We start from the raw sequence: 17,460 nt of genomic DNA, 5'->3' as shown, positions 1-17,460 counted from the left end.
CTGAATATAGAAGCTCCTCCATTCAACCTGAATCGTGTTAGTTCTGATAGTTAGTTCTAAAACAAACGCCTTTTGTTTTAAAAATAAATCGTAAGGCTGTTAATGGTAATGTCATGTCCTCAATTCAAAAGCCTCAATGGGAAAGACACAGAGAGGGCAGGGCAATTGAAAAGTGGCAATTTAGAATAGATTAAATGAAATAAAGACGAGACAGCTGTCAGAGAAGTTTCAGACACCCTTTTAGCAAAGAGTTAGCAAACAGTAGTTAGCGCAAGTGTGGCGCCTGAGCATACAGTAAGGTTGTGGTTTGTAATCCCACCTCTAGGATCACACAAAGATTAAGAGGAGGCACCACTGTGTAAAGCTCCATTTACTTTGTTCACTGGAATCCTCCGCTGACATGTTAACACAAAGCTTTATCACCGGTGTGTGATTTTTTAAGATGAAAAAGCATTAAAGTCATCTTTTACGATGATGTTATGGTAATGGTTAACTTGCAGGTTTGCTATGTATTATTAAACTAAACCAGTAACAGAATAAAAGATACATTATTAATACGAGACGTGTAAAGCTTTTTTATTGGTTCAAAACAATATGATCATTGCTGAATTCTCAAATCGAAAGGTAGGACGGTGTTAACATTTTAACATCTGTAGTGACAACAGTATCAGCTTTCATTTCAATGACAGGTTTATTACTAATTATTAATATGTTTGTTTGTTTCCATATTAACAACTGATTCATAGGAACCTGTATGGCAGACAGGTCATCTCATCGAAAATTAATCATAAGTAAACTAAGTAAAACTAAAATAAATTGTTGATACTGTAAAGACTTCTGTTACGAGGGATTTATTTTCCATTTACTGGAAGAATCTTGGGTAAATTTTCTTCCATGGAAGGGACTGTGGATTTTACACGCATTGCTTTCTCAGGAACATTACAGGTTTAGTGTAATTGTCTTATTACGTCAAGTGATAACATGAACTGACTTGTCTTTTGGACATTCCACAATATGAAATCTAAATGTAAATGGTTACAACATAAAATATGTTGTTTGTCAATAAATAAATATCAATAAATACAAAAAAGTAAGAATGAACTTTTATTATATTTTTGTAACAGAATCTCCCATTGCTTTTTATGTGCTCCTTATACACCACCCTTCAGAACTTACAATTGCAATTACAGTAGCCACAGCATAACAGGCACACTCACATTCTTTGTTTTGTGGCCAAAGTAATATGTTTAAAAGCCACAGTAGTCTTGTTCAGAAGACCATTTTGTAAAGTGTGTGAGAGCTTTTTTTTTTCTTTTTGCCCTCCAGGTGTTCCCAGGCTGACCAAGACCTGCTCTATAATTTATTACTGCTCTTTTGACCAAGTGTTCCTTTGACCCCCACCTCTAGAGGAAATGGACTGGGGGCAAAGTTTTAAAAAAGGCTCGGATGAACTTACCCCTCACCATTATACATCTTTTACATGAAACATGTGCAGCGCCAGCTTTGGGCCTAGTATTATTTCAGCGGGGCCCTTAAGATAGGTCTAGTGAGGGTGTGACATCCTGACACACACTTGCCTGGTTGTTATGGAAGCTAGTTTGAAGGGAAAAAAGAAATCATGAGCCAATTCATAACATTGCCATCCCCTGACTCTTTTTCCTTTCCTTTTTCCTCCCCCAGTCTCGGTGAATCTTGTGCAGCAGACTTTAAGACAGTCTTAATTCTCAGTTGGCCTACTGCAGAGAGCGTCCAGGTAGACACTATAAATCTGTGCGCCAATGAAAATTAAATGCCAATAGACCCATCTCACGAGAAATTGTTTTCTGCCCTTAAAAGACTTTAATGGAGGGAAAATTTTGATTCTTTTCTATCTTGCTCTTCTCTCTGACTAGAATATATATGGATATATATAAATTCTGTATATTAAATCCTGGTGCAAAATCCCAAATATTGTGTGGGTATTTATCAGAATGTTTTCCTTGTTATTTTTGTCTCACCTCAAGCTTAACAAACAATCTCTTTTCTTTGTCTTCATATGAGTCTCATATTGAATTAGTTTTCGTCCAGATTTATGATCTCTCCATCTTTTTAATCAGATGGCCAATCCCACACTGTTCAATTCCAACAGACCTTCCTAAGAGTGTCTGAAATTAGCATCTGCAATTAGCAAGGGGACTCTGGAAACTCCTTAATTCAGGTTATTTTATACCAGCTTCTCATAAACTCCATCCTGTGACCTTCATTTTTCATAAGCCGCCCGGTGCTCTGCCATCTGACAAGATTTATCGGTCCACGCTAATAGCCTGAGCTCTCTCAGGTGGCTTTGCATCGATATGGGGCTTCCCAGCTAGCACGTGACGTATGTGCTAATGAATATTTCCACTTCAACAGGTTTGATTCCACTGTTTTGTACTGTAACCTGGCTCTGTGGGCAGAAAAAGTGGAAAGATGCTCACATGGGTCTGAAATGTGGCATTGCAAGAAGTGTTTTAATGTTTTTTAGTGTATTTACTGTTTTTTTAACAGTAATCTTTTGATCTAAAATGGATTCTAGTTACATTATTGTTTTTTCTATTGTGTATAGTAGACTCGTTATATGAACTACCCCCAAAAATGAACAAGTAAATATACAGTATTACAATGTACATACACACTCTCTCTCTCTCTCTCTCTCTTTGTCTCTCTGTCTGTCTCTGCCTCAACTCTCTCTCTTTTGCGTGCACACACACACACACACACACACACACATGCACCTGGCTGAAACCTTTTCAGGTATGTAGTATTGTATTCTCCCACTCATACACAACCCTGTGGCCACAGAACACACTGTTACCTCAGTTTGATTGATGGCAGCTGAAACTGTTTCCACACCCACTCCTTCCAGCACACACACACACACACACACACACACACACACACACACACACAAACACACACTTGTTTGGAGATAAACAGGACACACACCAACACACATTTATTTATCTCCTGTTTATCTCCAAACGAGTGTATGTGTATGTATGTAGTGTGCCTAAAAGCTGAAAGAAAGGCTAACAGTAAAACCCAACCTGTTTTTAAGATAGTTCAGACTTTAGGTATGTAATTAGTCTATACTGATAAGATCTTGCTGACAAAAGGCCTCCCGCCTCAGACCAATGTGTCAGACCTTTGCATTATTTATACAGGCCCAAGTGTTTAAACCCTGTTTATGTAATCAAGATATCACATTAAATATTCCTGACTCCCTACGTCTACCTTTTTCACATGCAAAACAAGTGATAAAGTAGAATTCCTTTTCCCCAGCATAATTTGCTTGTTGAGACGTAAACAAAGCCAGACAGGGTGTTCTGCAGAGCAATGGTTTCTCTAACCAATACAATAAACAGGCTACAATTATTCATAGCTGCATCAATTACACTGCCCTGGTTTTTGTTCTGGCTGCCAGAAACTGAGAGAGTAGGTATGTATAACTAAATGGTTAAGCCTTCAATAGGCATTTCTCTGAAGACAACTATCTGAACCCAGTCAAAACACTAGTGTCAAAAGTTAAATGCTAATTATGCCATCTTGGCCATCTGGTTTCACCTGGGTTAATCATTAGATCTTGTTTGTGTGTTTCACATAACACTGACATGGCTGCAGGAGCTTTCGTAAATAACCTTGTCAAAAATCAATCCTCTTTCTTGCTAATTTTCACACTAAGCCGGCTAAATGGAAATAAATGGAAATGGAAACGGCTACCTCTTACACTGGCTGTGTTGACTGGCTGTGGTAACAACAAATATGGTGTTGGTCTTGAACACGCCATCCAAGAACAACCAATAGGATTAAACAGAGGACAGAAGAACATACTTGAGGAAATATGCATGTTGTGGCTGATTATTATTCCTCTTCAAACCACAGCAATTTGTCACTACTAATAGATTTAATGTTGTTTCTATAAAACACTCAATCCATTCCTCGCCCCTGTTTTACTCTTTTTATTTATTAAGTGTAGTTGATTGTCACATAAGCAAGAAAACTAAAGTCTCTTTTCTAAAGAATTTCTTATGGATGAAAACTTTCTTACACCCAAGACTCCCTCAATATGTCTTAAATAACCATGAAACACAAACCTTCATCTTAACAATTTTACACATTTAGAAATGTTCATTATGTGGAGTGTCCTCCAAGTCTCTGTAAAAGACTAGTTAGTATAGAAACAATAATATTCTAGAACAATTCCATTGATGTGAATTGCAGCCTTCACTACTGACCTGAGCCACGCCGTAACCGAACACCGACACCTTCTGACCAATCAGATTAAAGTCAACAGCGCTGTTTACACAAAATCTCTATAAATATTTTCTAGGCCAAGTACTTATTGTAAACATACCCTAAATAGTCTTTGAAGCAAAGTTTCCATAAACATTTGTTGTAATTATTCTAGATTTCTTGAAGCTTTAAGTGCTTAGTCGACCTGGTTCCTCTGTCTGCTGTTTAAATAATTCTGTCATTGTTTTAGTTTCTTTAGAAGAATGCATCAGCACTTTGTTTGTGTCTCGAAGAATAAAGTATGCCAAAATGTGGAAAAAAAAAAAAGTGGAAGCACTTCTCATCCAAAGAGGGAGGTCAAGATCAAGGAAACTAAATATGTGTGAGAGTGTGAATGCTGTACTCATGTGCTTGTAAATAAAAGCTCGGTTTTGTGCCTGTGGTACCAAAGGATATTTGAATTTTGTGGCAAAACTGAATGCAGACTCTGTCAATGTACACACACACACACACACACACACACACACACACACACACACACACACATATAAAGAGGTGTGAATTGAATTGTCAGTCATATTTTGTGGCTATAATTTAACACCCCATAAACACACTTCCATCCAGCTAACAAGTGTCTTGATTGGAAGACAGTGCCTGTCGGTGACAGAAGGAGTAAGTCATGGAGAGTCACTCTTTTTTTTTTTTATTCCTCACCCGATTATTCTGTTGTGTGAAGGACAAGTGTGACTTCATCAAAGCCTGTGTTAAATAACTGGGGAGATTGGGTATATCTATTTCTTTCTCTCATTCATACTGTTTATTGTTTTTTTCTATTTAAGAGAAGCCACAGAAACTGCTACATCTGTGTGATATACAGTTTTGACATATCAAAACAATTGCTGCATTTAGGACACCACTGAGAATCGCTGATCATTTTGTAAATTGTGTCATATGGATGCTACATGGCACTTTCCAGCTCCCGATAGCCCACTAGTAGCATTTATGTGTACAGAGAAAAGTTTTCCGAAAGCATCGCAAGTTCAGGAGAGACCATTTGACCATGAGGAAACTCGACAGTAGAATAGAATGAAGTGGTAAAGCAAGCAAACGGCAGTCTTTGCAATACTTCTCTAATGTTTTGCAATGAAACAGCTGTACAGACTTTTTAAACATATTCATGATGAAAAGAAAATGTTAGCCAGGCCCAAACAACATGCTAATAAGCTAAATATGATGACTGAAAATTTATAGACATTAATGCTGCATTAAATTCTGCAGTGAACACAATAACTCACTCAGGTGGATTTAAAAGTTGTAAAACTCCCAAATAGCAGTCTTGAGTCTTGCACTGTTGAAGTGGTGTGTGCAAGCACAGGTGACATCATCAGAGTAGAACCACAGAGAGAAAACATGCTCATGTGAACAGAGGGAATAGTTATTTTTAGCTGTAAGACTGGAAAAAAAAAGAGTTCTGTTAGGACAGGTTTTGGAAAAAACAGCAAAGAAAAGCAATATGTCAACCCCATTCCCAAGTTTAGTGTTTTCCAAAACATTTGGAGCAACAACTTTTATGGAAGAATGCATATGTTGTTTTAATATCGATTATTGTAGCAGACAACAGCACAGATAACCAAAATGTCAGACTTGTTCTTTATTTCTGCACTCGCCCCGCCCCAATCCCTACAACACATGATAGTGCATCAAGCTGGTAATTGGCAGACAATTCTCATATCATGACATATGTAATCATCAGGTTATCAGGTTTTTCTATCAAATCCATTTTGTACTGCACCACATTGAGTGTACAAGGCAATAATTTCGGGCCGGTGATGTGCAACTACATTACAACATGCTCACTTTTTGTGATTCTAGATCTTGCAATCACACTGTTTAATAGTACAGCACATTGATACACTACAACACAACAAAACTCATATTGAACATATACTGTAACAACAACCACAATACCTTATTCACTCAAAAATCCCCAATAACCAATACTGTAGCTGCAGGTGACATGAGGTCATAACCCTATAAGGACACACAGCAATATGAAAATGCATTGCAGGAGTTTCCCAGTAAAAAAGGCAGTTCTTTATGTGCAGCTCTGAAGTAAAGGCGAGCCATCTGATCACTTGTGCTTTCCTCTGTGATGACAGCCAACTGCTTCCTTGTGTTGCCCAACAACAGTACTAAGCGATGTTCAGTTTAAACACACATGATTTTAAAAAAGATGAGAAGCAGAGGGAGAACAATGATTCAAAACCAACACAGCAGTGTGAATGCTAACACACACACACAGACACACACAAACACATACACTCAGAGCTGCTGCTTAGAGAGTACAGCATGCCCCAAATCCGTGTGCCAAACAGAATGCTATGTCTCCTATGAGCAGCTCTTCCCCACTGAATCTAGGCTGAAGCAGGGCTGGTTTTACCTGTTTCTCTTTCCAATTGAAAGCAGCCCTTTTTTGTTTTGTTTTCCAGACCTCATGCTGCTGCGCTTTGTCGAGAATTAAATCCCACGTTCTGTCAGCCAAAAGACACTGACGCTTGCGTTTACAATCGTTGCCGTGTCCACCAATAAAAAGGAGCCTCCGCTTGCTCTTATCCTCTCTGCCTGTCTCTCTCTGGCTGTTTTCCAAATCTCTTTGAGATGTTGCACCGGCTTATAGTGATAAACTGTACACATATGCTTATGTGCATTGCAGATTCAGTCACGGCTGTTGACTTACGGAGTGAGAAAAAGGAGAGAAGTTATCGTGAATTATGCAATAAAGACAAAAATCAAGCATGAATGAGAATATGAGCAGCCGTTTGAGCTATTTAAGAGCATAATAATCCATATACTTTAAATACTACAATATTTGTTCTGAGAAGTGAATGAAATGGTTTCTATTAATTCCTCAAGATCTCTTGTTTGCCAGAATGGATTCATGCTGCTGTTTTACATGATGGTGAGAACTATAGCAGAAAGCGAGCCTCTCTATTAGAACAGAGGCATCGTTACTATTTCCATCATCACACCATCATGTGTAATGTTTCATGGGTGTGTTTGCCTGTATTTCTACACTCTGTTGGTTCACTGCTCCAGCCGGTCAGTCAATAGTGATGAGCAGAAGTGCAAATGTGATACAAATTTGAGTTGAGTTAAATGTGTATTTGCATATGCAGATGGATTTTAAGAGGCTCTTATTCACTCCCCTTTTCTTTGTATCTCATGTTGCTCATGTTGGCCCCCACCCACACACACACACACACACACACACACACACACACACACACACATCCGTCCCTGCCTTCTCGGCTGTGTGTTTGTGGAAGTGCAGCCTCCTCAAATCCACACTGCATGTGGCGCCTTCTGGGATCATTTAGGTGTTCATTACTTTCATCTGTCTGCAAGTCGGTCTTTCTGAGCCTCCCTCTTCCCCCGTCTTGATCTCTGAATTCCTCTTTAACGCTCTCTCGTCTGTCAGTATTTACAAGTATTACGGTCTAAGCAGCCTTTTGTCTCTCTTTTCTTTTTTTTGGAAGGGATCAAAATCCCCTTAACCCTTAGCAACACAGAAACAGAGCCAGCAGGTGATCTAATTTGAGCTTGGTGACTGTTACTCTATTGGACAGAATTCACAAGCAATTAGAGTTAAGATGTGGTGTAATCCGCAAAACTTCTGATATAATTATCAAAGTACAATAGGATTAAAGTGAAATGAATTTTTTATAAATTAAGTGAATTTTTTTATCCTGTTAAGACAATTTCCTAAAAGTTAAACCACCTTTACCTAAAGCTAGTTGCTTTTTATTATTGAGTAAACTGCCAATGGTGTTCTTTAATAGAAACTACTAGACGTCAGTGAGGAGATATAATTACTATATGATAAGTCAGAAGAGTGGCACTATACTGAAGCCATAATGTAGAAAATGGCTGTAGCGAAGCAGTCTTGTTTGTTCTTTTATTAAATAAACCTAAAGATTGATTATTTAAAATAAAGTGAAGAAGGAAAATGTGGTTTAAAGATAATGTAAAAATTTCCTTAGCATTGTATAGATTTGAAAGAAGGAAAAAGTAAATTATATATATATATATATATATATATATATATATATATATATATATATATATATATATATATATATATATAAATCTTTAGCTTTAGTTATAAATAATTAGTTTTCACTGTGGGTTTTTTGGCCAAAATTCGATGCATACTCAACGCAAATGAGTTTACTTGATTTACATAGGGCTTATCCAATGGTAAGAAAACCTGAGTGCAAAGAGACACTGACTGTGACAACATGCAGCCACACACACACACACACACACACACACACACACACACACACACACACACAATAACAATTTCTGAGGGAAGGTCTGATTTGGGTGTGCCAGTTTTGTGTTTGCTCAAGTGCAAACCGGCGTGCTCTCTACGCAAAGTGGAGAAACTCACCGTCACGAGCAGCTAAGCGCTAGGAGAGACGAGGAGCTACGAAGTATTTTCTCTGAGGCTACAACACCTGCAGCTCGATTTCCATTACCGCGATCATAACAAATTTAATCACAGAACAATTACAGAGAATCCACATTTAATATTCACGCCGTTTAGATGTGCCATTTAGGTGCCGAGCCCAGAGACTAAAAGAAGCATTATTCCTTTACACACAACAATTATACTTGGGCATTTCTTGCGACATCTGGAAAGCATTAGTATAATAGCCATAAAATACATTAAAATAATAGTCTCAGTATCCCATTCCCATGTAGTCCTGACTGTGTAATTTTAAACAGATAGATTTTTTAAATACTTTCAATAAACTACTATAAATGGACTAGAAAAATCTTTACAATTTCTGTCCTCATAAAGAATGCAAAAAATCTATGTATGTGCCTGACATGCAAACTGGAAATGTCTCCATGTGTTCAATGTGCACACTGGGGAAATCCGAGCCTTCATGTCTGACCCTCATATTGGCAAGGAGTCTGCATAGGAGACATCTGTTAACCAAAACTGCCAACCTGTTGACCCTAAATTCAGCAATAGTCCTGTGTTGTATTTTAAGGGATCGTCAGCATATAACTGGCTGGATAACCGGTAGCTCTATTTGTCACAGGGAGACAGATTTCCGATTAGTTTTAGTCAAGTTCCAGTATAAGTGTCTGAATCTTAAGAACTGCCAAACTTGCCAATCCACATTCACATCCGACCTGGTCGATTCAATGCAAACCTTTTTTTTAATAAACGTGGATAGGGGTTATAAAATATAACATATATCTGTTTTTTCCTTTTTTTGACTTCATGGAAAACATGCCAAATGTTAAAGTTTAAAAAAGTCTAAAATGTCCTACAAGACAAACATATCATTTTCCACACTCCCATGTGCACAGTGATAACTGGAACTCCTGCACTGGGTTAAATTAATGACCGTTTAAATTTCTCCTGTGCAAGGGATACCACCAAGCTACAGTTACCTATCTGAATTTGGAAAGCAGCCTGTGTGTGTATGTGTGTGTGTGGTTGTGCACGAGTGATGGGCCAAGGTTAACTAAAGGACCACAAGTTCACAAGACCCGAGCATTCTAACCTACATGCACTCACACACACACACACACACACACACACACACACACACACACAGAGAATATGAGAGAGAGAGAGAGAGAGAGAGAGAGAGAGAGAGAGAGAGAGAGAAAGAAAACTGTAGAGACCTTTATCAAGCCAGTTAACAGGGGTTTCTTTCTTGTCTGTGTCTTTCTTCTTTCACCAGACAGAGAAAGTCAGTGGAAGAAAGCAGGGGAGGGAGAGAGAGAGAGAGAGAGAGAGAGAGAGAGAGAATGAGGTAGGAAGCATCTCAGGTGTCGTACAACAGGATCTGAAATCAAATACGGTCAGAAAGACCACTCTGCAATTTAACATGCAATTTCAGGGATTATTCCCTACAAGGGCATCACATTCTCCTGAATACAGAGTTTTCTTTTATTTTCTTCCTTATTTTTTCATTCTTTATATTCTCATATCCAAGTCCAATTACTTACATTTTTGGAACCTTTCTGACACATTTCCAATTAATTCACAGGCATGATCAACTGAAGAAATACAGAAACATACAGCTTTTAATTTATCCCTGAAAAAAAATGTTTTTTCTCCTCACAAACAAGCCATTTATAAACCATGGTTCCACTTCCAAGCACTTAATCCTATAATTAGAGTGAGATAATTATATGCAGGTTCATCTCAGATAGATTTCATCAAGTAAATTTTTTGAGGCATGAGCAAGGAGAGGAGAGTGAATAATAGGGAGTGCGATAGATGGAGAGCAGGAGAAATTAACTCCCTTTTAGCATCAACGCAAATGTCAACACAAGAGAAGTCCAATTTCACAGACAAAAGCAAGCGGAGAACATACAGGGCTCTCTGCAGTTGATCGCTAAAATTAAATTCTAATGACTTCCTCTTCTAATGAATTAGATATAGACTATTATTCTTTGCAGCAAACTTAATGGGTTTTGCAGGGGCACACTGGCAAGTCCCGATAATGTTCAATAAAGTATCAAGGGAGCCCCTGTTAAATTGTCAGCAGGAATAACTCACGAAACAGAGCTGGTCTTGATAGCGCCTCACGCTTAAGAAGCGGTAATTGCATATTGCTTGGAAAAGCTATGAGCGCAGCGAATGAGGAAAGCTGTCGGTACGTTAATGTCCAAACCATACAGGAATTACCGTGGCGCTCGAATAAATAATTTTATCGAAGCAGAGCATGTGGACACGCAATACATGTGCTACGGCCCCAAATAGAGTACATGATCAATTATGTATGAGACATCTGTAAGAAACATAAGCAATGAATTGCACTCCTCTCACAAGCGAGCACTCACGCCTCTACATGGTACATTAAAGGCTGAGAGAGAAAGAGAGAGAGAGCAGAAGCAAGAGAGAGAAAAAGAAATAAAGGACTATAAGTGATTTGTTGATGGATGGGGAAACCACAAAGAAAGGAAACAAGGAGTTGCAAACAGTAATCTGGGCAAGGACTCAGCAAAAATGTGAGGGTGAGAGCAAAGCAGAGACTCGGAGCACAGAAAGAGAGGTGGGGAAAGAGAAATTAATAAAAGAAGCAAATACAGATTGAGATCAGGTATTGTGTGAGAAAACTTGGGGAATCTGTGCTAGAAGAAAATCTCTATGAACAGCAAAGAAATGGTGAAGGTAATATGCAGGTGGTGTGGATTTCGGAAAGAAGAAAGATGTGGGGTTTTTTTGCTGAGAGAGAAGTATTTAGGAATGCAATAACAGTGCTTGTTACATGGTGTTGATGTTAGTGGATGATTAATAATGTATCAGGCTGCTACAGGAAACACATGAAACGACAGGCTGAGCTTTCTTTCTTTCTTCCTTTCTTTCCGTTAAGTACAAAAAAAAGGATGACTTCATCGCACATTTACCTCGTTTTCTTCCTCCTCGCTCCACCGGCGAGAGAACAATAACAATATGAACTGATTAATTCTTACACGCGGCTTCGAATATGAATTCCTCGTTAAGTCTGCGGTGCTTAAAAGTATTTTACATTTTAAATGCTCCGACCAAAAAAAAAAAAAAAAAGCCGGTGAAACAGAGACGCAAAGAAATTGAAATGGGATGAGGTTGATAAGAAAGGAAGAGAAATTGGAAAAGGGCTGGCAAGGAGAACAGAGAGAGAAATGGGGATTTCATGGCTGAGTCGGTGAATTGATCCAGACACACAACTGCACAGGAATGTTAAATGTAACCTCTTGCCCACCTGTTCCCACTCAGCCGCAAGAAGCAATATAAAACTCGACACCGACACTAACATTCCACCCTTTTCCATCTCTACACCAATGCCACGCCCCCACAACTCCAACCCCAACTCCCTGTCCCTCCACCATAATCTATTCTCTTATCTCACTTTCAGTGTCCTAGAAAGCAGTGGCTGGAATTTCTTAACCTTGCAATAAGACGTGTTAGTGCCAGATGCAAGGCCAATGCTGTGACAAAATAGCTGCAAACCAGAGCCATATGTGATTCCATCCACTCCTCACACATACACACACACACAAACGCACGGACAGAGGTCACACACGTTGACACCTCAGCTGCACTGTGAACACAGCCTTGATGGAGCGCCACATATCCACAGCCAGGGTTCAGCACAGCAGGCTCAGATGTCCCTGACTAATCTAGGCCCTGATGCCATTTTTTTCTGAGTACATTTAACACCATTATTAACTAATTGATTCAGAAAATCAGACAGATAAAATACATATGAAGAACTAGCAGGATGCTAGTACATTAGATGCTGATGACCTTAAACAATCACTATTACAATGACTTTAAAAATGAAAGAAATGTAACTACTGAATTAAAGCTAATGAGTTAATATGAGTTTCTTACCTGCTTGTTGTACTTGTTAAGGGTTTGGCTGCTGTAGTCAGAGCAGTGGTCAGATCCAATGGATATGTTATCTCCGGTGCCCACAAAGGTGTTGGCCGGTGGCAGATCCTGAACAGCCTGGTGTTTTTTCCCTGCAGTGGGTGACTGTGGATGAAGCTGAACAGTAGGTAGAGGTGAGCTGGACTTGTAGTGGCGAGCAAGGTCTGGGCTTCCGGGCCCTCCGTTAACAGAGCGATAACGACCCATTCCAGGGCTGTCAGAGAGTTTCTCATTGACGCCATCATATCGCTGTCCATTAGGCTTTGAAGCTTCGACGGTGACAATACTGCTGTACAGAGGTTGCTTAGACTTCCTTTTGTTCTTGTCTTTTTTGGGTTTCTTGTTCTTGTCATGCTGCTGTGGGGTGAAGAAGTCTTCGTGGTCTTTCTTGCCAGCCTCATACCCGTTCTTGTTCTTGGGCCTGCAGTAACGGGCCATGACCACAATGAGGATGATGAGGATAACTGTCATAATGCCAGACACTACTCCTATAGCAATGCTTAAACGCTGCTTGCCCAGGTCATAGTTTGGATCTCCGGCAATGTCGGCATTAAGGGGTGTACCAAGGCTTTTGGCTATTTTGGAATCTATTATGGTGGAGTTGGAGATTGTTTCATTGACATAGACATGCACTAATGTGGTGGTGCTCTGTGAGGGTACCCCACTGTCGTTAACTTGCACGACCAGGCGGTGAAGGCCATAGTGTTTCTGTTCTAGCTTGCTAACTAATGTAATTACACCAGTGACAGAGTCAATCTCGAATAATTTAAAGGGGTTGCCACCTACTATGCTGTAGCTGAGGTCAGCGTTGACACCTGTGTCAGTGTCGGTTGCTATCACTGTCCGGACGACTGTTTTCAAATTGCTGGATGGAGGTAACAGAGTATAGGAGCTGTTAAGAGGAAAAGTAACCGTTGGTGGGTTATCATTTTCATCCATGATAAAAAGTGAGACGGTGGCTGTGGCCGATCGAGGTGGATCCCCACCATCGATTGCCTTCACACGGAATGAGTAGGTGGTTTTCTGTTCACGGTCAAATGCTACAGTAGAATAGATGGTTCCTGTGTTGTTCTCAATTGAGAAAATGTCTTCCTCTTCCTCAATGTAAAGGCTCATTTCAGCATTATGACCCTTGTCTGCATCCATTACTGTTACCATGCCTACAGGGCTATTGGGTTGCATGTTCTCTTTTACATAGAAAGTAAAAACATCCTGCATAAACTTTGGTTCGTTATCGTTTTTGTCCGCCACCAGTACCACCACTGTGGCCGAGCCCTGTAAAACAGGCACACCTTTGTCTTTGGCGATTACTTTGAACTCATAGCGCTCTGTTTGCTCTCTATCAAGTATCGTGTTAACACGAATGTCACCACTATCTGGGTCAATGGAAAAAATTCCATTCACAGATGAATCCAGTGAGTAGGCGATTTCTGCATTTTTGCCACTGTCTGCATCCAAGGCCACTACAGTAAGTACACGTTCACCAGGAGCATTGTTCTCTGGAAATGAGACTTCCATTGTGTTTTTGCTAAAGATAGGTGGATTGTCATTCATGTCCCCAACTTTCACGATTAATGAGTTGTTTGCAGACAGACTGGGGCTGCCTGAATCTACAGCCACTATGACAACGTTGTACTCCTGCACAGCTTCATAGTCGAGCGGTGCTGATGTGTGCAGGAAATACTTCTTTTTGTTCATGTCACCTTCAATCTCGCTCGCAGGCTTCAGTTGGAAGGGTACGTCACCGACCACGGTGCATGTCACAACACCATTCGGCCCCTTGTCACGATCAGACACTTGCACTAATGCAATAGGTGTGTCTATCACTACATCCTCTGCAACATTTGCCACACCATCTCTGAGAAAAATGCGGCCGATTTTTCTTATGTCGATATTTGGGACGTTGTCATTTTCATCTTTGATATTGATAATCATAGTAGCCTTGTCTGTCTTGGGAGGCTGACCACGATCACGGGCCATGACCGTGAACCGCAGCTGACTGACTTCCTCGCGATCAATCCTGTGCAACACACTAAGCCAGCCTGTGCTCTCGTCTAACCGCAGGAGTCGTCGCACTGACTCAGTGGCTGCCCCGAAAACATATTCAATCTGGCCATTAACCCCAACATCAGCATCCATTGCCTTCAGCTGGAGGATGGGGGCGCCAGGGGAGCTGTTCTCAGGTAGATCTGCCTCATACACGCTCTTCTCAAAGCGAGGGCTGTTGTCATTCACATCTGTTATCATCACTCTGAGAATGGCTTGAGAGGAGCGAGGGGGGTCTCCGCCGTCTCTGACGCGCAGAGTCAGCTCATACGAGTCGCGCTGCTCTCTGTCCAGTGCGCCTTTAATGATCAGTTGCGGCTGTTTCTCTCCGTCTGTCGTGTCAGCGACCTGAAGTTCAAACACGCTGCTCCGACTCGCGCCGTCCTCAAATCGTCTCTTTCCCATGTGAGAGTCGACATTAGCGGAGCCCCCTGAGCCTATCCGGCGCACCGAGCTTTCTCCGTTGTCCTGAATCAACTCGTATCTCTCGATCCCATTCCTGCCGAAATCCCGGTCGGTGGCCGTTGGCAAAAGATAAAGCGTGCCGATCGGCCGGTTTTCCTCTACTGAGAGCGTGAGTACGGGCGAGGGGAAAGACGGCGTGTTGTCGTTTATGTCCAGAATGATGACCTTGCCCTCGAACAGGTCTACCCAGCTCTGCGCGGGTCCGATCACGGACACCTCGAAGTCAATGAAGCACTCGTTCTCGTCGAAGATCATCTGGCACTGCTGCAGCTTCTCGCGGTCAATGCGCCGCTCGTTGGTGCTCAAATCGCCGGTGATGTTGTCGATCTTAAAGTACTCCGAGCCAGATTCGAGAGTGAAAGTCACATCCCCGGAGCCGGCGACAATGCCGAGGTCGGCGGCCACGTTCCCGACGCGCACATCGGCAGGACCTTCTTCAGCCAAGCGGTAGCGCAGCACTTGCTTGGCCGCGGGCTGAGTCAGCAGCTGCAGCAGCAGAAAACAGTAGCACCAGCAGTCCGTAGTGACTGTATTCCTCATCACGCCTTGTCTCTAATCACCGTTTTCTTATGTTGGAAAGTTATTATTTATCAACAGTTTGCTGAAACTCTAAAGCGGATTCAAGCCGTTCCGTTTCTTCCAGTTTTATCTGCGCTCGCGCGCTCTCATTTACAGTGGATTTGCCTCGGAGAAGAGATCTCTCATCCTTTCCACCAAATATATCTGCTCTTCACTCTTTCTTTTCCTTACCATGAATGCCTCCAGGAATCTGAATTCTGCACAAGTCCGGCAATCAAACGCATTTAAGACTCATAATAGAATTCATGCACTACGCGTCTGTATAGTTCACACTGTTACAGAAAAAAAAAGACTTCAGAAACGATTCAATCCATTCAAACTAAAATGTGTTTAAAAAAAATCCCGTTTTCTTGAATCAAACATATTTCCAATTAAATCGCCGTGAACTTTGCTCCGTTTGGTTGTGCACGAGCTCTCCCGCTGTTCCTGTCGGTGGCACGGCAGAGTTTGGGAAAAAGCAGCCTCCGCAGTCTCGAGCGACTCTGAAAACGGAGAAGGAGGGAAAAATGTATGGGGTAAAAAAAAGAGAAGTTGTAAATCCCGGTGGAGCTCGTGGAGAAGTGTTCGTGGCGGAGATCCCGACTGCTCTTCTGTCCCAAGCTCTCCGTCCGTCCTTACGCGCGCTCCTGCGTGTGGAGTGGATGTGTGTGTGCGTGTGTGTGTGCGCGCGCGCGTGAGCGTGTAAGAGCGCAGCCCGAGTATCTGCGGCACTCCGAGAGGCGCTCGCGCATGATATTGCAGCGTCTCTCTCTCTCTCTCTCTCTCTCTCTCTCTCTCTCTCTCTCTCTCTCTCTCTCTCTCCACCCCTTCGCGCCTCTCTCTCTCTCTCTCTCTCTCTCTCTTTTCTCTCAGCAGCTCAACTCAAGCACTTAGTTTAAATGAAAGTGTTAGTGCGGGGATGGCTTTGTGTGCTGGCTATGAGGAAATGCAGTCTCGCGCATTATTAATTTATTTGTTTGTTTGTTTGTACGTGTTTTATAAATCATAAAGGACATGCCGTGCTATATTACACGAGTCAGTGATCAGCGCGTGCCCGTTCTTTCTGGTCATTCGGGTTCAAACAGGGTGAAAAAAAAAAAAGAAAGAAAATGTCTCTGCGTTGACACATAGTGCGTAATGCAATAAGATCTAAAACCTAAATGCGTTTTATTAATCATTTCTGATATATATATATATCTGATATGATGAATAAAACGCTATATTATTATTGCTATTATCACGAGGCTTTGCCGTAATTACACGCGCAGAGACCGTTTACGTCGCGTGCATGTTGCGCACCGCGTTCTCCCGACTCAGCAAAAGCAAAATCGCGCATGCAATGAAACGCTCGCGCGTTCCGAGTCAGGGTGGCCACAGACCCTGCTCGTGAACCTCTCGATCCCATCAAATCCTTTTTCCCCCCTTGTTTTATTCCGTGCATGCAATTCCCTGAGGGCGGATTCCGTTTCGCTAGCCCGCTATTCATTAACACTTTATAGTGCACTAAATGTTGAGCTCCAAGCTCCGTGTGCTGCATCTGCAAGCCCCTCGCCTGATACTTCTAATGCAAATGAGCGCTAATTATATTGTGCGCGCTCTCATCTTTTCACCAGACAGGGTTTTTTCATTCTTTAAGTTTTTCCTCTCTCTTCTTTTTTCCCTCCACACTAGTTGAAGACCGGGTTGGGCAC

At 41.4% G+C, this 17,460-nt stretch overlaps 1 protein-coding gene across 1 annotated transcript in view; it reads right to left on the bottom strand.

Moving 5' to 3' along the window:
- The window catches only part of pcdh7b (protocadherin 7b), a 128,690-nt gene extending 112,132 nt beyond the window's left edge, over positions 1 to 16,558 (bottom strand). Inside the window, 1 exon segment of the mRNA XM_046851187.1 lies at positions 12,662 to 16,558. Coding sequence (XP_046707143.1) covers positions 12,662 to 15,751 — 3,090 coding nt within the window. The 5' untranslated portion in view covers positions 15,752 to 16,558.
- Between the last annotated feature and the right edge of the window lie 902 nt (positions 16,559 to 17,460).

The sequence above is a fragment of the Silurus meridionalis genome, chromosome 6 (genome assembly GCF_014805685.1).
Source record: "Silurus meridionalis isolate SWU-2019-XX chromosome 6, ASM1480568v1, whole genome shotgun sequence".
Taxonomy (NCBI): Eukaryota; Metazoa; Chordata; class Actinopteri; order Siluriformes; family Siluridae; genus Silurus; species Silurus meridionalis.
The sequence above is the reverse complement of the archived record's forward strand: the minus strand, read 5'-3'. Positions and strand labels throughout refer to the sequence as shown.